Raw genomic sequence first — 21,924 nt, 5'->3', positions numbered from 1 at the left:
CTGTCCACCTCTGCCACGGTAGGACTGGTTGTCCGAGCTGGTTGGGAATGTTGTGATTTCCGAACCACATCTTCTTCTGACCCTTTTGGTTCCTTGAAAAGGACCGCTGGGGAGCAGAAGCGGACTCAGGCAGACAACCTCTTCCCGCCCTTCTCACTCTGGACAAGCGTCGCGAACTGTTTTGCCAAAAGGGCAGAACCATCAAAGGCTCGCGAAGGACGCTTTAAAGGGCTCCGTAAAGTCGCAATGATGGAGCCAGGCCTGACGTCTCATGACTAGGCCTGCTCCGCTAGCCCTAGCGGCTCCCTCTGTGGCGTGGGACAAAAGCCGCATAGAGGTGTTTGAAATAGATCTCAGAGTGGTCATTCGGGTGGAGTTTGTTTATCCTCCTCCGACATGGACTCAGGAGGGGATGCAGCGTATTCTTTGATAAGATCCCGCTGCATCCTGATGACATGTGCCATATAGTTCAGAGACCTTACTGAGAAGGTCGCTGAACTAAAGACTCGCTTCCCTAAGCGGTCCATCAAACGGGACTCTTTGCTCGGTGGATGGACTGAGGGACTCTCCTGAGCCAATTCCCTCTTTGTGGCTGCCGCCGTCAATATGGCATCTACAGGGGGGGCCCTTACTCCAATGTGACCGGTCTGAGGGGCTAAGAATCCTATCCGTTGCCGGTATTGGCTCCACGGTGTCCGGATCCTTCCATGCCCTGGTGGTAATGAGGTCCACCAGGGGGTCAGCTGGAGGGGACACCCAGGAGGTAGACGGGCCTGCCTTGAATGCCTCCAGAAACACGGACTCGTCAGAGGAAGACTTGGGGGCAGACCACCCACCTCTGATTCTAAGCATCTCCATTATGTCTCCAAAGGAGACATCCTCAGGGGGTGATCTTGGGGAGCCTTCCCCTTCCTCCAAGTCCGTGTCCTCTGTTAAGGACTCAGGGGAGTCCACGTGCCTCCTTTTGCACATATGCTTGCAGGGAGCTTCCTCGGGGGGACTGTCCAAGGAGGCCTCGCCAGCAACAACTTGTTCCAATGGAACTATCTGTGACATCGAAGCAGGCTGTCCCTTTGGCCGGGTGATGGAAGCCTGGCCCAGCAGAGAGGGAGTGCAGGGAGGAGTCTATGCAAGGACCGGGGGTCCGGTTGCTCCCAACAGAGCCCTCTCCACAACATCGAATGCCGAGGGAGAGCCACTCTCCAATGGATCCGAAAGTCGGCTCCCACTCGGATCCGATGAAGGGATCGGAGCCGGCGCCGAGACCGTCGGATCCGAGGGACCAGTGTGCTCCGACCTGGACGGAGCCGAAGGCACACTGAATCCCCGGATCCGGCTCGGACCACGGCTCCGAGGTCGGATCCGACAGACTCGAGGGTAGGGTCGGATCCGGTACCAAGTACTGTTGGTGCCGACCCACCCCGGCTCCAAGGCTGCTCGGCTCGAAGCGCTCCAAACCTGGGTAGCGGGTCGGAGAAGGAGCAATTGGGTGGAAAAAGGTGTCGAGCTCCCCTAAGGGGGAGGCAAGCACTCCCATCTGCAGCTGGGCCTGGATGAACCTCGCATCATCCGGTCCAAGTCTGCATCTGATAAGCTGAAAGTGGATCTCGGAGGCGAGGCAGGCCTGGAATGCCGCCTCGATGACCTCGACGGAGATCGGGTCTCCTCCTCCTCGAGCCCCGGGAGAAAGAAGGGATCGGAGCAGGAGGAGGAGACCTAGAAGCAGTGGAGGGAGAAGCCGCTTAGCTGGCGGGGCCAAACGGAGGTCTCGCCCGCCGCTTGTGGTGCTTCTCCTCCGTTTCCCTCCTGGCCTCCCTGTCCTCCGACACTTTAGCGGGAGTTTGAGTCCCAGTTGGAGGCAGGGGCAGGAGTGGCAACCACCACAGGCTGTGATGGAGCCACGGGAGCAGCAGAGGTAGCGGAGGCAAGCTGAATCCGGGGTAGAAGTCCCGCCAGGACCAGCTGACCTCCGTTCTTTCAGTGCCCTGGGGTTGAACGCTGCACAGATAGTACAGCCCGAGGTGAGGTGTTCAACCCCAAGGCACCCGAGCGCACGAGGTGTGGCCATCAGCCGGGGAGAGCTTATGGCCACACTCGGTACATTTAGAAAATATGGCTTTTGGGGCCTCAGCCATTCCCTTTTTTTTTTTTTTTAAAAAGAAAGAAAAACAACTGCACACACACACAGGCCCCAAAAGACACACAACAAACACTCACACACTAGCGACCAGCGAAGGGAGGGTATTAATTAAAAAATAAGGAACCTAACTCAGACACACTTTACAAGTATTACTTTAAACTAAAAAAGAATTTCCTGACTAGAAATAATTAGAAAAAGTTAACTTTTTTCCACTTATCTGACAGAGCTCAAAAAAGATCCAGCCATCACAAGCGCGGCAAACTAGATCTGAGGTCATGGAGGGTTAGCAGGGGATTATGGGTGAAGGGAGGAGCTAGGAGCTCAGATCCATTAGCTTGAAACAAATTGCCGGCTCGGATCCGATATCGGACCCGTAACCCCACAGGTTGCTGAAAAATGAACAATCCTACTTCAGATCTATTATTGTGAGAGTTAAATCGATGGAGTTTGTGAATTGGGAGGGATACCAGAGAGGACTGAGTACTGAACACTGCTCCAATGAACTCCATTTGCTGTGTAGGGACAAGGTTTGATTTCTCCCAATGTATCATTATTCTCAACAATTTTGCCAGAGAGAGAGTATAATGTACTGCTGTTACCAAAAGATGCTTGTGGGGGCGGTAAAGAGCAAGTCATGCAGATATGGAAACACCCGGAAACCTTTAGTCTCAAGTGAGCTGTTAACACTGCTGTGCATTTCGTGAACACACTGGGGGCTGCAGAGAGACCGAACGGCAGGGCACGGAATTGATAATGACTGGCTCCTAGCCAGAAGCGAAGCAGACTCCTGGAGTGTTTGTCCATCTTGATGTTGTAATACGCATCCCGGAGATCTCTAGAGCACATCCAATCACCTTCTCTTAAAAAGGGGAGAATGGACTGAACCGTGGCCATCTGGAATTTGGTTTGGGTGACAGACTTGTTTAAGCTGCTGAGATCCATAATGGGTCTCCAGTCCCCTCTCCTTTTTGGCACCAAAAAGAATCTCGAGTAAAATCCGGATTCGCGCTGGTCTGGTGGGACTGATTGGATGACTCTTTTTCGAGACAGCTTTATATTCTCTGAAGGTGCTTCTTCCCTTTGACTAGGTGGAATGTCGAGAAGTTTTCTTGGAAAATTTATCTGACAAAAAGGGGAATGGAGTAACCTCTGGTGATAATGCTCTGCACCCAACGATCGGTGGTGATGGATTGCCAGGCAGCTTGGTGCAGAGAGAAACGACCCCCGACTGCTTCCAGAGGTAAGCAATCAGGCTGCTCCTCAGGAGCGTTGATAAGGCTGTCCAGAGAAAGAATCCCTGGAGCCCGGATTATGAGGACCCCCCTCTGCCACTATAGAGGAGTCTTCCGGAATTGTTATCCCCTCTGCCTCTGGGAGCATCACCACGTACAGCATGGAAGGGACCCTGAGATTTCTTATGCCACATCTTTCCACTCCTCTGATTCCTGGAGAAGGTACGTTGAGGGTTGGAAAAACGTAGGCCTATGGCAGATAGGGTTTTTCCGTCTTGCTCGCACCTGGCTAATGTGTCCTTCGCTTTGGAGCCAAAAAGGGACGAAGCTTCGATGGGAGCATTCAGAAAGGAAGACCTGAAGGGGTCTGCGAGGTCACAAATGTGCATCCAGACAATGCCTGAACCCACTGCTCTAGCCGCCCTTCGGTTGCATGCGACAGCAACCTCACGGACGAGTTGGATATTGATTCCAGGGTTGCGAGCTGCGAGGCCACTTTGTCCCTGACCTCGTCAGACAACTGTCCTGCAAGCATCCCAGAGAGTTCGGAAAACAAATCCCTCTGGAGCCTCGGAAAATGTGCCAAATAATTCAGGGACAGTATGGCAAAGGTCCCTGATGCAAAAACACGCTTCTCAAGGCTGTCCACAGCTCGGAACTCCTTGATGGGTGGACGGAGTGTGGGACTTTCCTCAGCCAAGTCCTTTTTCGTGGCCGCCGCCACCACCATAGCATCAACTAGTACCCTTTGGACCAATGCGGGTTCTCCTCGGGAGAGGAAAGAATTGTCTGCTCTCCAAGGGATCACTTCAATCGAATCAGGGTTCTTCCAAGTGGGCTGCACGACGAGCTCGTCGGCAGGCAGGGTCACCCAGGAGATAGAAGGCTGGGCGCAAAAAGCCTGCAGGAACATGGACTCCTCAGACGAAGGGTTGGAGGGCTTCCAGTCACCTCTCTATTTCCAGGATGTCTCCAAAGGAGACATCATCAGGAGGTGATCATGGGGGACCCTTCACCATCATTGTAATCCGCGTCTTCCATTAAGGACTCCTCAGGTGAGTATGTGTGCTTTCTGTTGCATGTCTTCTTTTGAGAAGGCTTCTCAGTGGGGGTCTGAGGACTCAGAATAGCGGGTACCCTGAGCAAAGGTGTCCTGCTGCTTCACTGCCCGGTGTCCCAGGGGGGTGGTCTGTGACAGCTGTAGCTCAGGGGATGAAAACCTGGGTTCTGACATCGAAGTAGTGCTGCCAGAAGCAAGAGCCCTCTCCATCGCACAGAAGGCAGGCCTGCTCGAAGAGGGATGGGAGCCCGGAACAGAGAAAAACAACCCCGGGACTGGGGTCACACCCCACTCTGACGAACCCGCCCCCACGAATGGAACCTCAAGCATGATCAGTGTGGACGTGGCTATCGGCACTGAGGAGAGAGGTGGCTCTGCACCCCAGGCTGACGCGCCTGTCCCCCAATCCCCAGACTGAGAAAGGACCAGTTCAGCGGGAACTGAAGACCAAAATGACAAACTCAGAGCCGGCATAAGATGCACCGCAGGCGCTGAGGTGATGGGTTCCAAGAAAGATGTCGGAGCAGAAGGCTTTGGAACAAACATGGTCGAAGGAGGAGTGTAAGATGGAGTCCGTGGATAAGGCAACCCACGTCTTGCAGGTGGATGGGTCTTAGAAAGTGAGGGAATCCCCCTGGCTAACAACAGCTGGTCTACAAAACGCACCACGTCGTGTTCAGAAAGGCTCCTGGTGGATCTAGTGGATATTCTGGACATTCAATGAAGGGGCTATACACTTGGCCCAGAAATGGATCTACAGAGGGGGAGTATCGGGTCCATGGTGCAAGGTCTGCCGGCACCAAAGTCTCTAGTTTCGAGACCAGAAGTAAAGGGGTCAAATTCAGTGAGGTTGGTACAATGCTCGGTGCCGAAGTGGCACTCGGAGCTGAAACTGTCGGTTCCAAAATGGAAACTAATGATGTAGTCGAAGGTGTGCCCTAAGCCGAAGTGGCCACAGGTGCCTAAGTCGAAATAGGTGTAGTAAGGTCTATGATCGGTGTCAGACGCAGGACCGCTGCCGGTATCGATTGTTTTGAGATGGTCGGAGCCAAAGAAGATGGAGCCGAGGAGGCGGATTTATGCTCCGAAGATAACTTTGGGACCTTTGATTTCCCAGGCTTGCTCTGATCACCGATGGTGACGAAGGAACAGAGTGGGATCTCTTTTTGTCCTTAGGAGAGAGGGATTGAGACCTCCATCACAGAAATGGCCTCTGAGAAGGGAGACTTGAGTAACCCTTTCAGAATGAGTTTATTTTTGGGCTCATTAAGAGTGCATTGACTGAAACTGACAAATGTCACATGGAGGTTGCACCGAAAGATGGGACACTCCCAAACAGTATATACAGTCATCATGAGAATCACTGTTAGGTAACTTGCCCTTACATGAAGTACAATGCTTAAAACCTGAAGTACCCTTCTTATCCGACATCTTGATAGAGAAAAAACACCACAGGCCAACTGTATAATCCAACTATAATCAAAGTCAACTCGGTTCAAAAAAGTCACAAATATTACACTGGTATGATAGAGAAAAGAAAGGAAATACCTGAATAAAATACAGCCAATAGGTTACACAATACCAACTATGGTATTGAAGAAATACCACAAGGGTAAGGTACTGAAGAAATACCACAAGGGTAAGGGAGGAAGGCCATACCAACAATGGCACTTGAAAGTGTACCCACGGTAACTAAGGGGAGAGAGGAAAAACCAAGGTCAGACAGAAGAAAAGACACTAGAAAAACTAATCGCTTAATAAAATATGAAGATATCCAAACTTTTTCTCACAACTATCAAAAAAGTTTCACTTAGCTGAGAGCTTGGCTGAAACGCTGACTTACGGCTATGCGGCAAACGGGATCTGAGGTAACAGGGAGAAGGGAATTCTGGGTAGAGACTTAGCTCAAGAATTTTTTTAGCTGGTGCGAGCTTGGTAAAAAGGCCGACTTGGAACCGAACCCATCAGTGATGAATGGAAAGAAGATTAACAACATCAGATATAAATGTGGGTCTAGGACATTTCACTGAAAGTCAAATTAGTGTGCACTTTTCACTGAAAGCTCAATTCACTGAAAGTTATATATGGCCTTTTCCCCACTGTGATGCGACCCTGGAGTTAGTATATATAGTAAGGGGAGGTGTGGGGGCATAGCCTCCCACATATTTTATGTATATATTATGTTCGGAAAAGAGTAATATATTGGAATTGCAAGTATCCATGTATATAGTTCAAAATATTAAAATATGTGGGGGGCTACACCCCCACCCCCTTACTAAATATACTAACTCCAGGGTTGCACTACAGTGGAAAAGGCCATATATAACTCAGTGAAAAGTGTTTCAGTGAATTGAGCTTTCAGTGATTTGTGTTCAGTCATTTGAATTTCAGTGATATGTGCATTCAGTGAAATGTCCTAGACCTACATATATATAATTTATATATATATATTATATACATATATACATATATTATATACATATATATTATATACATATATACACACACACACCATTTATTTATTTATATATATATATATATATATATATATATATATATATATATATATATATATATATACACAAAATGCACACACACTTTAAGTTAGACCCCAAATCTAAGTACTGCAATCAATGTGGCATTTCAGGATAATGTACTTTTAACAGTAAAACCAGCAGTGATGAAATAGGAAAGAAATCATATATATATATATAAATATATATATATATATATATATATATAAAAACACACACACACACGACAGCAAATAGTTTATAAGCTTGTACTGCACAATCAATCTCACGATGGCTGTATATACAAGCCAGACCACCAACTGACCTGCAAATGTTCTGATGTAGTTTCTCCTGTAAGTCAATGAAGCTGTCAAGGCGTTCTTTGGTGAAAGTGATGTTGCGAAGGACAGCAGCTACAGCATGGGGACGGACCTTGGCAGTCTAGAACAAATAAAAGAAAAATAGCTTGCTGAATTTATGAAAATCACTACATGGCAGCTTGAATGTCTGGAAATTGCATCTAATCAGTATACAGTCTACAATAGTAACTTTAAACTGGGGTTCAATGGAACCTTAAGAGTTTGTCTAGCATAAGACAGGGATTCCTCCTCAAATTTTTGCGAATGTTAAACCTGAATGGCTTTTCTCATTAGTGTAATTATGGGTGTATCCTTCTACAATTCATATACTTAGCAGTGCAAATGTCATCATTCACAAGCTTTAGATAAAGGCATATTAATTTTGTTACTCTGATCCATTGACTTGGCACATAAGTTAACAAAAAAGACAACTACAATGTTATCACTATATCTATTCTTTAATAATAAAATGCTCTCAACTGCTATTTCATCAGGTCTTTCTGACCATCTACTATTAAATTAGGCATGGATTGATTTTAAAGCAGTTATAAAATTTCAAGACCACAACAGGTGAAATGGTGTTCCTAGAGCAAGACCCCCCTCTTGGAGGAAACCTACAAAAACAAAGTTTGAAAAGCATTAGATTAATCTGGCTTTGGCATTTACTTCTCATTTCTCCAAGCAGAAAGCCAATCATCTCTGATTAACAAACTCTGCAGATGATTGCAAACTGTGGGTTGTTGTCAAATCACCCTACTACACATAAAACCTCCAGAATGAGCTCTACCTTTGAAATTCTTGTTGTACTAAAAATGGGCTCAAACAAAATGCTAAAATAGTAGTATCATTTTTGGTAAACAACCCCTCTCCGTCATTACATATATGCTACCTACACTTACTGTCCATTTTATCACTGCATTTTATTCTGTATTTACTACTGTATTTTTTAATGTGTTATGTAGTACTGAATTAAGCTTTTCTCAATGGGCCTCCACTAAAAACAGGCAACGCTGCCCAGTTGGACATTTCCCAGTAAACAAAATGTAAAATAAATAAAATATAGACAACACACCACTACAAGATGCAAGAATTTGAGTTGAAAGCTTCCTCACTTTTGACAACTGTATGGCAGCAGCTGTCAGAAAATCTTTTTAATTTCACAATGCTAACTGAAGGAATATCATCAAGATCTTATACTTGGCATTGATCAGACCAATTATTGAGAAAGTACAGTTCTGTAACTAAACTTGCCATAACAGATGTTCAAATGATAGGTTATACCCTGCATAAGACATAACACAACCTGCCAACTTCCAAAGCTTCAAGGCACCTTCCACGCACCCAAACTATTAGTCAGCCCGACTGAAAAGACAGGTTTGCGTGCCAGCCCCTTCAGAGCTTTCATGCCAACTGACAGAAGGAAGAAGACTCCTAAGACAGCATTACTAGGAACAACATAAAAACAAATGTCCACATCCTACCACAAAAAAACAAACCAAAAAATAAGAGGGATGCAGGGACAGAGTGGCTACTGTAGCAGTGATCAAACTTCTACTTTTGTGGGAAGTTTACTTACATAACTCTATTTATGTTCATACTGATTACTGAAGCAGTAGCCTAAGCTATATGGGTGGATTACAATAGCTTAGAACAGGGAGGTGGGAAGGAGAAAAGTCCAAAACCCTTGGAGAATGATCCTATCAAAGCCTGACCTAGACCTGGAGAAGGAATCTAGCTTGTACTGCTCTTGAGGTATGTAGAGGACCAATCTGTTCTTTTAGAATACTTTCTAGAGAGACCCACCCTTTTTCAAAATGTCTTAGATGAAGCCAAGGCCCTGGCAGAATGTGCTTTGAAACTGTCTTGAATAGTTTTGTTGTGGTGGGAATAAAAGATAAGAGCCTGAGACAACCATTTGGAAATGGTCTGTTTTAAGACTTCTTACCTTCACAAGAAATGAAAAGTTAATTGGAAGTTCTCAAAGACTTTCTTCTGCCAAGACAGTGGCAGAGTGGTCTGTGGATATCAAAGATATGAAGTATTCTTTCTTCCTCATTTTGGAGTTAGTGGTCTGTGGATATCAAAGATATGAAGTATTCTTTCTTCCTCATTTTGGAGTTTATGAAGAACATAAGAGGAGGATTACTTCTCAAAGAAACACGGTCTCTGTGGAAACAGAGATAAGGTTAACCCAACATAGGAGCTTGCAACTCAAATAATCTTACTGATCACTCACCTCTGCAAGAAAACACTTTCCATGTTAAGAACCTCAAGTCAGCCAGATCAGCTGGTTCAAGTGGAGCAAGTGTTAGCTTCTGTAACACAATAAAGATGCCAAGGAGGAGCCACCGGTTTTCTTGGAGGTCTCTTATGCAATACACTTTCAAAAACATCTTGACATGGGGATGCCTTGCAAGTGGATTTATGGGCAGACATGCTGAAATGGCTGACAAAGGAACCTTAGAGGAGTAAGACAGGCCAGAGGAAAGTAACTCGCACAAACACTGCGAAAGCAGAGAAACACTAACTCTGAATGGGTGCTGGTTAAAACAGGTACCTATTAGCACCCTATCACACATGCACTCAGGTGAAGTTGTCTGGAGTCAGAATGAAAACACATTCGTGTTCGAGTAGATCAAGTCTGTGAGGAAGCTTGTGATAATTGCTCCTGGCCAGTTCCAAAACACAGAATCGTCGTTGCCTAGCCCAGAAGGGAGTCATCACAACAATCTCAAAGGGTTCCTTATGAATCTTCAATAGTAACCTGGATATCAGAGGAAAGGGTAGTAAAGCATCCAGGAACATTCCTGTCCAAGAAAGAGAAAAGGCATCCATCTTCCAGGCCTTCTTACATGGAGTCCTGCAGCAGAATTTTGCCTGCTGACTGCTTTCAGTGGAAGCAAAAAGATTAATATGAGGAATTCCCTACTGATGGATCAAATCTTGGAGGACCCCCAATCTATTTTCTGTTAATATCTGCCTTTATCCTGCTCAGCTTGTCTTCCACACAATTTTGCTCTGACATAATGTAGGATGCCTGCAGGGTGAGATTGTACTGTAAAGCTACCATGATTGTCCATAACCTGAAGTGGACTTGGGGCCGAAAGGTGATTCAGATAGCTGAATGCCTGACAGTGCAAGCATCTCTTCAATACTTATGTGCTTGTACCTGTGGCTGCTGTCCCAGACACTTTGCATTTTTATCCCCCCTTGACAATGCTCTCCATGCAAAATTAGACACATCTGTAGTTAGTGACTGCTATGGAGCAGGTGGGGGGAGAGAGAGACCTGGATTCAGTGAAATTTGAAGTTGCTACCAAGTGATTTCTCATCTCACATATCCCAGAACTGGAATCTGAAAAGATAAGTACTGTGACCAGGTGACTTCAGATACCAATGTATCTTTCTCATCTGGATTATTGCCAGAGGTATCATGACAGAGCCAGAATCCTAACGTTTTCCCTTGCAGTGATCAAAGTTTGATGGTAAACCCCTGGAAAAGATATGCAGAAGAAAATATCTGTACTGAGGTGTCTAGCAGATACCCCAGGAGCATAACTCTGTGTGTGCTGGAGTCAAAAAAGACTTTTGAAAGTTAATTTGGAATCCCAGCTTGCATAAGACGGCTCCCTATTGAAATATGAAACAATGCACCCCTGAGATGCAGCTGTTTAATGAACCACAAAAATGGTTTAGCGATTTTATTTATCCCCAATCAGGGAGACTTCATCAGAACAAAATAATTAATTAAATCAGCAGTAAAACAAACAAAAAAAAATTTAAGTGTCACATGATCCCCACAAGCCAATAAAATTAAAACAGAAATCATACATATTATAATCATAACACACCATTACAATTATTAAATGACTTTATTCCAAACATTTAACATCACCACATCAAGTAAAAGAGTGCAAATTATGCTGCCTATTCTAAAATACTAAACTATATAATAATGCAATTTCATAACGCAAGAATTAGAAACCATGTCATTTAAAGCCAATGGCTACTAACATTTAAGAACTGTTGCCACCATTAATTCTCTCTTTTCTACAAACTCAGCCCATGATCCACCTCTTGGGCATTTACCAACCCTCTGTAAAATATATAAAAAACTTACGGGTTGGAAATCTCTGTAAATGCCTTTGGTACACATTTTGATGACATGACAATATTATGAACACCAAAGATTATGGGAAAATGGATATGGGGCAAATTATACAAGCAATTTAGTAGACTTACTCAAAAATGATCCTTTCAAATTAAAGATGCATATTCAGTAAGGACATTTGCATATACAGTTCTGGGAATGCAGAGCACATGAAGAGGCTTAAAATTTGTAGGGACGGTAAACACAGGAAAAATACAAAATGTGCTTAGGAAATGCATTTCTCTTAAAATATCACATGCATAAACATTTTGAACTTAAAAGCTTGATCTGTGAATCCTATGCAGGGTTTCCGGATGTCCCAATTTGAGCAAGACCGTCCTGAGTTCAAGACAAATCCCAAGTCCCGCACTGTGCTCTGAAAATCCCGACTGAACAAAAAAAGCCTCTGATCATGTGATAAACCATCCCAAACTTGTTCCTTCCAATGATGATACTCTGTTATATGAAAAACTTAACACAAACCTTGCTGCATTTCTTTTTTTGTTAATCAATTTCTTTTTTAATGCAGAAGGTACATTTATGTTTTGTGCCAAGTCAACCTGTGGCCATACACCCTTTAATGCCTTTCTTGCAGGAACAAACATGGAATAAACCAAGGCACTGAAAGCGCTCAATATTATTTTGATGTGGGCAAAGCAAGGAAAAGATAAGCAAGGTCTAATAAGCTTCTGTTCTCTCAGGTAAAATTAGACACAAACTGTTTGCGAAAGGAATTCTCTCAGTGTTGAGAACAGTACTTCTGCTCTGCAAGTGGAAGGATTATGCTGCAGTATTGCTACAAGAAGAGTGAAGAAATGTGACGCATGAGGACTGGCAGTTGTTAACTTTGTTTTTTTCACTCTGACCCTGCATGAAACTTCAGCCAGGACAGTGCATAATTCTGAACAGTAGCATCCATATAAAAAAGGGGAATCGTTTCTGTGTACAGTGGATATAGAAAGTACATATCCCTTTTAAAATGCCAGGTTTTTGTGATACAAAAAAATGAGACCACAATAGATCATTTCATAAACTTTTCCCACCTTTAATGTGACCTACAACCTGTACAACTCAATGGAAAAATAAACAAATCTGTTAGGGGATAAAATATAAAAAATAAACGTACAATAAGCTGGTTGCGTAAGTGTGCACACCCTTAAACTAATACTTTACTGAAGCACCTTTTGATTTATTTGCAGCATCCAGTCTTCTTGGGTACACACCTGCCATCAATTAGAGAGACTCCGATTAACCCCAAATAAAGTTCAGCTGTCCTAGTAGATTTTCTCGACATTTACTCAGTTGCCTGCTACAGCAAAAGCCATAGTTCACAGAGAACTTGCACAGCATCAAAGGGATGTCATTGTTGAAAGGTATCAGTCAGGAGAAGGGTACAAAAAATATCCACAGCATTGGATATACCATGGAACACAGTTAAGACAGTCATCAAAAAGTATAGAAAATATGGGACAACAGTGATGTTGCAAAGAACTGGACATGCCTCCAAAATTGATGAAAAGACGAGACGAAAACTGGTCAGGGAGGTTGGCAAGAGACCTACAGCAACACTGAAGGAGCTGCAGGAATTTCTGGCAAGTACTGTTTGTGTACTACATGTGACAACAATCTCCCGTATTCTCCATATGTCTGGACTATGGGGTAGGGTTGCAAGATGGAAGCCTTTTCTTACACAGAAAAAACATCCAGGCACAGCTAAACTTTGCAAAACAATACATCGAGTCTTCCAAAAGCATGTGGGAAAATGTGTTCTGGTCTGATGAGACCAAAGTTGAACTTTTTGGCCATGATTCCAAAAGGTACGTTTGACGCAAAAACAATTTGCATCACCAAAAGAACACCATTCCCATGGTGAAGCATGGTGGTGGCAATACCATGCTTTGGGGTTGCTTTTCTTCAGCTGGAACTGGGGCTTTAGTCAAGGTGGAGGGAATTATGAACAGTTCCAAATACCAGTTACTTCAGGCCCAAAAACCTTCAGGTGTCTGCTAGAAAGCTGAAGATGAAGAGGAATTTCACCTTTCAACACGACAATGACCCAAGGTATACATCCAACAAAAGAATGGCTTCACTAGAAGAAAAAAAGAAGTTATGACTTACCATAACATTCTCTCTGTGTTGTTGATCTTCATTCATTCATTCATTACATGTGGGTGATCGGTTCCGACTCGGCCATTTTTCCAAGCCCGTGCCAGCCAAAAACTCTCGAATTAAGTCTTAACCATAGTGCCTCTCTCCACATTACCTCAGATCGAGTTTGCCTGGAAGACAGGACAGATTAGAGAGAAACCGGAGGCTTTCGCTGAGCAACTTCCATATGAAGATTAGAGGACCATAAGCGAACCTCAAAGCGTCTTAGGAGGGGGATGGTGTGGAGGGGTTGTAATGAATGAAGATCAACAACACGGATAGAACGTTATGGTAAGACATAACTTCTTTATCTGATGTTGTTAATCTTCATTCATTCCTTATATGTGGGATAGTGTCCCTAGCTATCTTGTTTCCTGGAAGGCCTTATGGAAGAATGTTCCAGAGTACCACTGAACCAAAGGCAGCTCTTCCCCTGGAGACATGTCCAATTTGTAATGTGTAACAAAGGTATGAGAAGAGGCCCATGTTGCTGCTGCACAAATGTCATCCATGGAAGCCCTTGCATGGAAAGCTACAGAAGTTAGATAAGGTAACCTTAGAAACTGACTTTCCCATTTTGGGACTAGAACAGAAGATGAACAGTTGGTCAAACTTTCTTATACACTCTGTCCTATCAAGGTAAAAGCCCAATTGTCTGTGAACATCGAACAAATGCAAAGTGTACTCCCCTTTATTAGAAAAATTTGGAAAGAAAACTGGTAGGTCTAATGATTAGGTCAGAAATCACTTTTGGTAAAAAGGAGGGTTTTGATCATAGGGATACTCTGTCTTTATGAAAAACTAGATATGGACGTTTCACACACAAAGCTCGTAGTTCTGAAATACGTCTAAGTGACGTAATGGCTACAATGAACAAGGTTTTCCAAGACAAGAATTTCAGATGAAAGTTAGCTGCAGGCTTGAAGGGAGAACTGGTTAAGGGCTGGAGGACCAAGGTCAAATCCCAAGGCTCAATTGGTTGCTTCAAAGGAGGCCTGATATGTAGGACTCCCTTCAGAAAAATTTTACATAGTCTATGAGAAATTAGAGAGGAGCCATCAAAACCATTATGGTAGTTGGAAATTGCAGAGAGATGGACTTGTATTGAAAAAACAGCAGCTCCAGATACAAGTAGGTTAGACAGATATTCTAAGACTGTAGATAACTGCGCCGAAAAGGGACTAGTTTCCTTTTTGGGACACCAAATAGAGAATCACTTCCATTTACTAAAATAAAGCCTCCTGGTGGATGGTTTATGAGAAGCCAGAAGTATATGATGCACAGGAGAGGATAGGTTACTTTGCCTGGCAATCAATGGAAGTGGAGAAATCAAGCTGTTAGCTTGAGTTTCGCTATATTTGGGTGAATCAGACCACGTGGATGTGATACCAAGTCCAGAGTTGGATCCAGAATCCACGGTTGATGAATTAGATGAGGCCATAAGAAGGGGAACCAAATTTGTCGAGGCCAGTAGGGAGGAATGAGGATTACTCTGCTTCTCAACCAGAGAGCCTTCTTCAGGAATTGTGGGATCAGAGGGAGTGGAGGATAAGCATAGAGAAGACCTGTGGGCAATCGTATAGAAGAGCATCCCTCGGGGACTCCCACTCCGGGGGAATTAGGGCAAATTAGCTGCTGCATTTTTGATTTACAGGGGAAGTGAAGAGGTCACAGCAAGGCTGGCCCCAGCAACTGAAAATCTTTGTCGCTATTGCAGGATTGAGGGACCACTAGTGAGGCAGGAGAATGCATCTGCTCAACTTGTCTGCAATCACGTTGGAATCCCCGGGTATGTGTGTTGCTATTGGAAAGTGATCGCACATTGCCAGATTCTCATGACTTCTTGACATAACAGGTAGAAGCTGGTTCCCTCCCCCGTTTCTTTACGTACCAGACTACGGACATGTTGTCTGACTGAACGGCAATTGTTCCTGAAGGAAGGACAGATTGGAATGCTTGCAACGCGAGAAACACTGCCCTCAGTTCTAGAACAGTGATATGCAAGTTGGCTCCCAAGGGTGACTAAGTGCCTTGAACCGTCTGTCCCTGATTATGGTCCCCCACCTGATCAGGGAGGCATTCGTGGTCACTACGGCTTTGGGTTGTGAAGGGTAGAAAGGACAGCTCCATGGGTTTTGGTCTGGCTTCATCTACCACAGAAGATCTTGCTTGCACTAACTGGTTATCCTGATCTGGTAACACATGGGTAGATCCAAGGGAAACCATTGTGTTATTAATGGCCACTGGAGAAGCCTCATGTGCAGTCTCGCTAATGGAACCATCGTAATGGATGCTGCCATGGACCCTAGCAGTTGAAGAACTGCTCTGGCCGACACTTTTGTCTGGTTCAATATCACTTGGAGTGGCAGTCTGAGTCTCTGTAGAATGTGAGGGGGAAGGAACACTCGACAAATCTGTGTAACTAATTCCGCCCCTATGAAATGTAGTCATCAAGATGGGGTAAGTTTGCATTTGCTCTCATTCACTGTTATGCCGAAATGAGTCAGAAGTTGTCGGGTATGATGAATCACTGACAATAGCGGATGCTTGGCTGGTGCGGTAAGGAGCTAATCGTCCAGATATGGAAACACCCAGAATCCTTGCAGTCTCAAGTGAGCTGTCACCACTGCCATGCATTTGGTAAACACTCTGAGGGCTGTAGAGAGACCAAAGGGCAGTGCTCAAAATTGATAATGATTGGCTCCTAGCTGGAAGCAGAGAAATCTTCTGAAGCGTTTGTCCATTTTTATGTGGTAATACGCATACTGAAGATCTATAGAGCACATCCAGTCGTTTTTTTCCCAAAAAAGGGAGTACAGACTTTACCGTGGCCATCTGGAACTTTACTTGTTTGACAAATTTGTTTAGGATGCTGAGGTCCAGAACTGGCCTCCAGTCCCATGTTTGTTTTGGCACTAAAAAGAATCTTGAGTACAAAACGGATTTTATCTGGTTTGGAGGGACTGCTTGGCTGACTCTTTTTTGAAGCAGCTTTTGAATTTCTAAAGCTGAAAATTCCCTTTGACTGGGTAGAATGTCGGGAATGCGCTTTATCGGCTTTGGCACAGAGTTGAAGGGGATGTGATATCCTTTTTGGTTATTACTGTCTACACCCAAGACTCTGTAATTATTTCTTGACAGGCAAAGTGGTGCAGAGAGAGACTATCCCAGACTGCTTCCAGAGGCAAGCAATATGGCCACTCCTCAGGAGCACTGCTAGGGCTGCCCAGAGAAAGAATCCCTGGATCCCCGGTTATGTGGACCCACTCTGCCTCTGAAGGGGCATCTTCCATTTGTATTACCCCCTCTACCCCAGGGGGGAGGGGGTTCGCCAAGTGTGTCATGGAAAGGCCGTTGGGATTTTTTGTACCACATTTTTCCACTCCTCTGGTTCCTGGAACAGGGTATCTCACACCTGGACAACACATCCTTCACCTTAGGGCCAAACAGAGATAAGGCCTTTATGGGGGCATTAAGGAAGGAAGACTTGAAAGGGTCTGCAAAATCACAACTGCATCCAGGCGTGGCATCTATCCCCAACACCAGTGCCTGCTGCTCTCGCCGCCCCTTCGGTCGAGTGCGAAATCAACCTCATGGATGAATTCAAAATGGATTCCAGGGTAGCAAGTTGTGAGGTGACTTTGTCTCGCACCTCAGAGACTGCTCCTGCCAGCATTTTTGAGAGTTCCATAATTAAGTCTCTCTGAAGTCGCTTAAAATGTGCCAAATAATTTATTTTAAATAATTTATTTTATTTATTTATTTTATTTTTCATTAGTTCATAGACCTAATAGCAAAAGTCGCTGAAGAAAAGACCCGCTTCCCAAGTCTATCACCCGAGACTCCCTGTTCGGGTGATGGACAGCAGTGCTCTCTGCAGGATGTGATAGGATCTTATCTGGCCTATGGGGAACTGGTTCAATGGCATCAGGAGTTTTCGATGCCCACTACACAATGAACTGGATGAGCTCATCTGCAGGGGTCACCCAGGAGGTAGAGGGCCGGGCCCGGAAAGCCTGCAAGAATACGTTGTCCTCAGAGGAAGGGGTGCTGGACTTCCAAATCGCCCCACTGTTTAAGGGTCTCCAAGCTGTGTTTAAGGGTCTCCAAGCTGTCTGCAAATGAGACATCATCGGGGGCAAACATGGGGACCCTTCCCTGTCATTGTAGTCCATATCTTCAGTCAATGATTCCTCTGGGGAATCAACGTGCTTCCTCTTGCACGTTCTCTTACGGGGAACCTTCTCGAGGGGAGCATCAGAAGAGGAACCTGCAGAAGGGGAACCCTGTTGAGGGATATCTTGAGGCTCCCGAGCCCAGTGTCCAACAGCAGTGAGTTGTGGCAGCTGTGGCACAGAGGCAGGATGAATATGCATCTCCGACGCTGGTGGATCCAACTGGGAGCCTGGGGAGGCTAGTGCTCTCTTCATTACTTGGAAGGCAGGACCTCCCCCCAAAGGAGGAATGGGAGCCCCGAACCAAAAGAGACAAACTCGGAACCAGGGTCACACCCCACCCTGAAGGATCTGCCACCAAGGAGAGAGCCACAGGAGGAGATGGGCCTGCCAAGGCAACCGGCACCAAGGTCGATGTAGGAAGGGTAGGCGCTGTACCACAGTACATGGTGCCGACAGGCCAGTCTCGGACCGAAGGATGGGCTGGCTCAGAAGTAGACTCAGGCCAAAGAAAAGTCTCCAGTACAGAGGTCAGATATACCATTGGTGCCGAAGCAGCTGAAACTGGGGTTGCAGTCAGTGACAGATGTTCCAAAATCTGCAAGGAGGTTGAAGGAGGAAAGTACTGTGGAGTCCTCAAAGCAGAACCCTCGGCCTGTGGCCACTAACAGCTGGTCCACCAATCTCACTATGTCCAATTCTGACAGACTCGGAGGAACGAGTGGATAACCCTGATGGTGAAAAGTACAGTTTTGTACCTACCATAAATGTAGATGTCCGAACTGGATAGCATCTGCAGTCATAACAACTGGGTTGTCCTGTCGTCAGGCAGCCCTTCAGTCGGCCGGATTCCAAAGTCCGGGTCCGCTGATGTCGCACTCCACCCGATGTCATCTCTGTTGGTCTTCGGGTATAAAAGCATCAGCCGACGCCATTTTCCTCAGTGTTTCTTGCCCCAGATGCCAGAAGCCCTCTTGCAGGCTAAAATTTGGATAGATGCCAATGTTTCCAAATAGATAGAGGTAAACACAACAATAAGCATGTATGTACATATATACAAACAAATACACCATAAAAGACTCCCCAACAGCTAGCTATTAGGAGGGTAAACACCCTAGGAGTACCACAGAGGGAAGGAGGTGACTGCAGATGCTATCCAGTTCGGACATCTACATTTATGGTAGGTACAAAACTGTACTATGTCCTTCATGGATGCATCTGCAGTCATAACAACTGGGTAGAATACCATAGCCAACTAGGGGAGGAGGATAAAAGTAGATTATGGTGTGTTTAGGATCCCTTGCAGTACAGCACCCTGCTCGGGATCTGGAATATAGAGGCAAATTATAATGCTTGGCAAATGTATGCACGGAGGTCCAAGTAGCCGCCTCAATAATGTCTTTGGTTGCCACTCCTCGTAAGAAGGCTGTGGTAGTGGCTGTTGCCCTTGTAGAATGAGGTCTTATGTTCTGTGGAATTGGTTTTCCATGGAAGGAGTAACAGAATCGTATGCAATTTCCTATCCATTTGGAGATTGTCTGTTTGGAAATAGCTTTTCCTTCCCTTCCTGTTGCATAGGCTACAAAAAGTTGGTCAGTCTTTCTGCTATTTTTTGTTCTGTCCAAGTAGTAGCGTAGCTGTCTATGTACATCCAAGGTATGCAGTATTGTTTCCCCTCTGTTTTGTGGGTTGGGAAAGAAGGTAGGTAGGTGGATTGCCTGGTTTAAAGACACTCTGGATACCACCTTGGGCATAAATGTAGGATTAGTCCTCATGGACACTCTATCTTGGTGGAAGATTAGGAAGGGTTGCACTGCCATTAAGGCCAGTAGTTCTGAAACCCTCCTTGCTGAAGTAATTGCCAGTAGGAAAGCAGTTTTCCATGACAGGTGTTGTAGGTCTGCTGTTGCTGCTGGTTCAAAGGGTGATAGTGTCAATTTTTCTAGCACAAAGTTCAAATCCCAAGCTGGTAATGGTGATTTCCTTGGAGGTTTTACATTCTTGATTCCTCAGAGGAACTGCCTGAGCAAAGGGTGCGAAAAAACAGGTGGATCAAAGCTGTATTCTGCTGAAATAGCTGATGCATGTATCTTGATGGAGGAGTAGGACAGGCCTGAATGAAGAAGTTCGGCCAGATACTCCAGAATGTTAGGCATATCTATGTTTGACACATCTTTTCCTCTTTCTGTACTCCAAATGACAAACCTTTTCCATTTTCCAGCATAGTTCCTTCTTGTTGAAGGTCTGCGTGCTTCAAGAATAATGTCTTTTACTCTTTGGGAAAGTTCTGGATTAGCTGCTGCTATGTGATGTTCCATGCAGTTAGTTGCAACTTTTTAGGTTTGGATGTATGATGCTGTAGTTGTTCTGAGTTAACATCAAAGGCATCAGGGTATTGGCCACATATTGTTCGAGACATGCTCCTCAGTAGTGGGTACCAGTGTTGTCTTGGCCAGTTCGGAGCTATCAGGATTATCCTTGGACGTTCTTCCTTGATTTTTAGTAGTACCTTGTGTATCAAAGGAAGAGGTGGAATGCATATGCTGTTAGGCCTTTCCAGTTGAAGGAGAGCGAATCCACTTTCCATGCTAGTGGGTGGAATGTCCTTGTGCAGAATTTTTGAGCTGGTGATTGAGAGGTGATGCGAATAGGTCTATCTGTGGCATTCCCCATTTCTTTGAGATGGTCTTGAAGATGTCCGGTGCAGCTTCCATTCGTGGGCATCCGTGGTTCTGCTTAATATGTCTGCTAGAGTATTGTCTTTCCCGGTACAAATATTGCCTGTAACTGGATGTTGTAGCTGAGTGCCAGGGTCCACAGCTCCAAGGTCATTCTGCATAGGGGTATGAGTGAGTGCCTCCCTGTTTGTTGATATACCACATGACTGTGGTGTTGTCTGTCCTTATCATCAACTGGCCCTCCTTGAGAAATGGTTTGAACTTTTGGATTGCCAGTTTTACTGCCAGCATTTCTTTTAGGTTGATGTGCAGGTGAAGTTGATCCTGTGTCCACAATCCTTGCACGCATTTGTCCAGCATGTGGGCCCCATCCTAGGTCTGAAGCGTCTGTTGTGATGGTCTGGCTTGCTTGACATCTGCGAAAGGGTAGGCCTGGGTTTGACTGGCATGCCTGAGCCCACCATAGGAACTCCTGTTTTAAGCATGGAATTAGTGGGATTTCTGTTTCTAGACTGTGTCTGTGTTGGGACCATAAATTCTTTAGGTACCACTGTAGTTTTCTCATATGTAGTCTGGCAAATGGAACCAAGATTATGCATGATGCCATGAAGCCCAAGGCCTGCAGTACTTTTCTTGCTGTTAACTTGTTCAGTTTGGTTAGTGCCAAGAAGTAAAGAGGAAGTTCTTTTTGTTTTTCTGTAGTCAGGAATGCCATTTGTTTTACTGTGTCCAATTCCGCCCAAGAATGTCCTTGTTTGGGATGGTATCAGCCTTGACTTTTGTAAATTGACTGTGTATCCCAGTGCTTGTAGCAAGTAAATGACCCTTTGTAAATCTGTTGTCAGCTTGCTTTTGTTGTCCCCTTGTAGCAGGCAGTCGTCCAGGTATGGGTAAATTTGAATTCCCTGTAGTCTGCAATGGGCGATTACTGATGCCAGGCATTTTGTGAATACTCTGGGCACTAGATAAGCCAAAGGGCAATGCTGAGAATTGATAGTGCTCTGATCCTGCAAGAAATCTGAGGTATCTTCTGCAGATTGGTCAAATGGGGACGTGCAGGTATGCCTCCTTGAGATCTAGAGTTACCAGCCAAGACTCCTTGCCCAGCATGGGAAGAAGCTGCTGTAGGGTCAGCATTTTGAATTTTGGGACAATGATGTATGTATTTAAGGTGGACAGGTCGAGAATTGGTCTCCAACTTTTTCCTTTCTTGGAACTAGGAATAGTCTGGAATAGAACCCTTTCCTTGCTCTGCTGTTGGCACTCTTTCCACAGCTCTCATGTTTGCTAACTCCATTATCTGGCGTAGAGCCTCTGTTGTTTGATTTGGAGGTAGATTTGGCATGCCTCTTTTGACTGGTAAAGTGTGGAAGTGAAACCGTAACCTTGATCTATGGTTTGTAAAATCCACTTGTCTTTTGTTATGCAGTGCCAGTTCCTTGAAAATAAGGTTAACTTTCCGCCTAGAG

At 45.1% G+C, this 21,924-nt stretch overlaps 1 protein-coding gene across 1 annotated transcript in view; it reads right to left on the bottom strand.

Annotated features, from left to right (window-relative positions):
* FARSB (phenylalanyl-tRNA synthetase subunit beta) overlaps positions 1 to 21,924 on the bottom strand; it is a 907,972-nt gene that overhangs the window by 821,511 nt on the left and 64,537 nt on the right. The window contains exon 5 of the mRNA XM_044070366.1: positions 7,271 to 7,386. Coding sequence (XP_043926301.1) covers positions 7,271 to 7,386 — 116 coding nt within the window. The remainder of the gene's footprint in view (positions 1 to 7,270; positions 7,387 to 21,924) is intronic.

This window comes from Protopterus annectens, chromosome 4.part1, assembly GCF_019279795.1.
Source record: "Protopterus annectens isolate FY-2018-M chromosome 4.part1, PAN1.0, whole genome shotgun sequence".
NCBI classification, from domain to species: domain Eukaryota; kingdom Metazoa; phylum Chordata; order Ceratodontiformes; family Protopteridae; genus Protopterus; species Protopterus annectens.
This window is presented reverse-complemented; position numbering and strand designations above follow the sequence as displayed.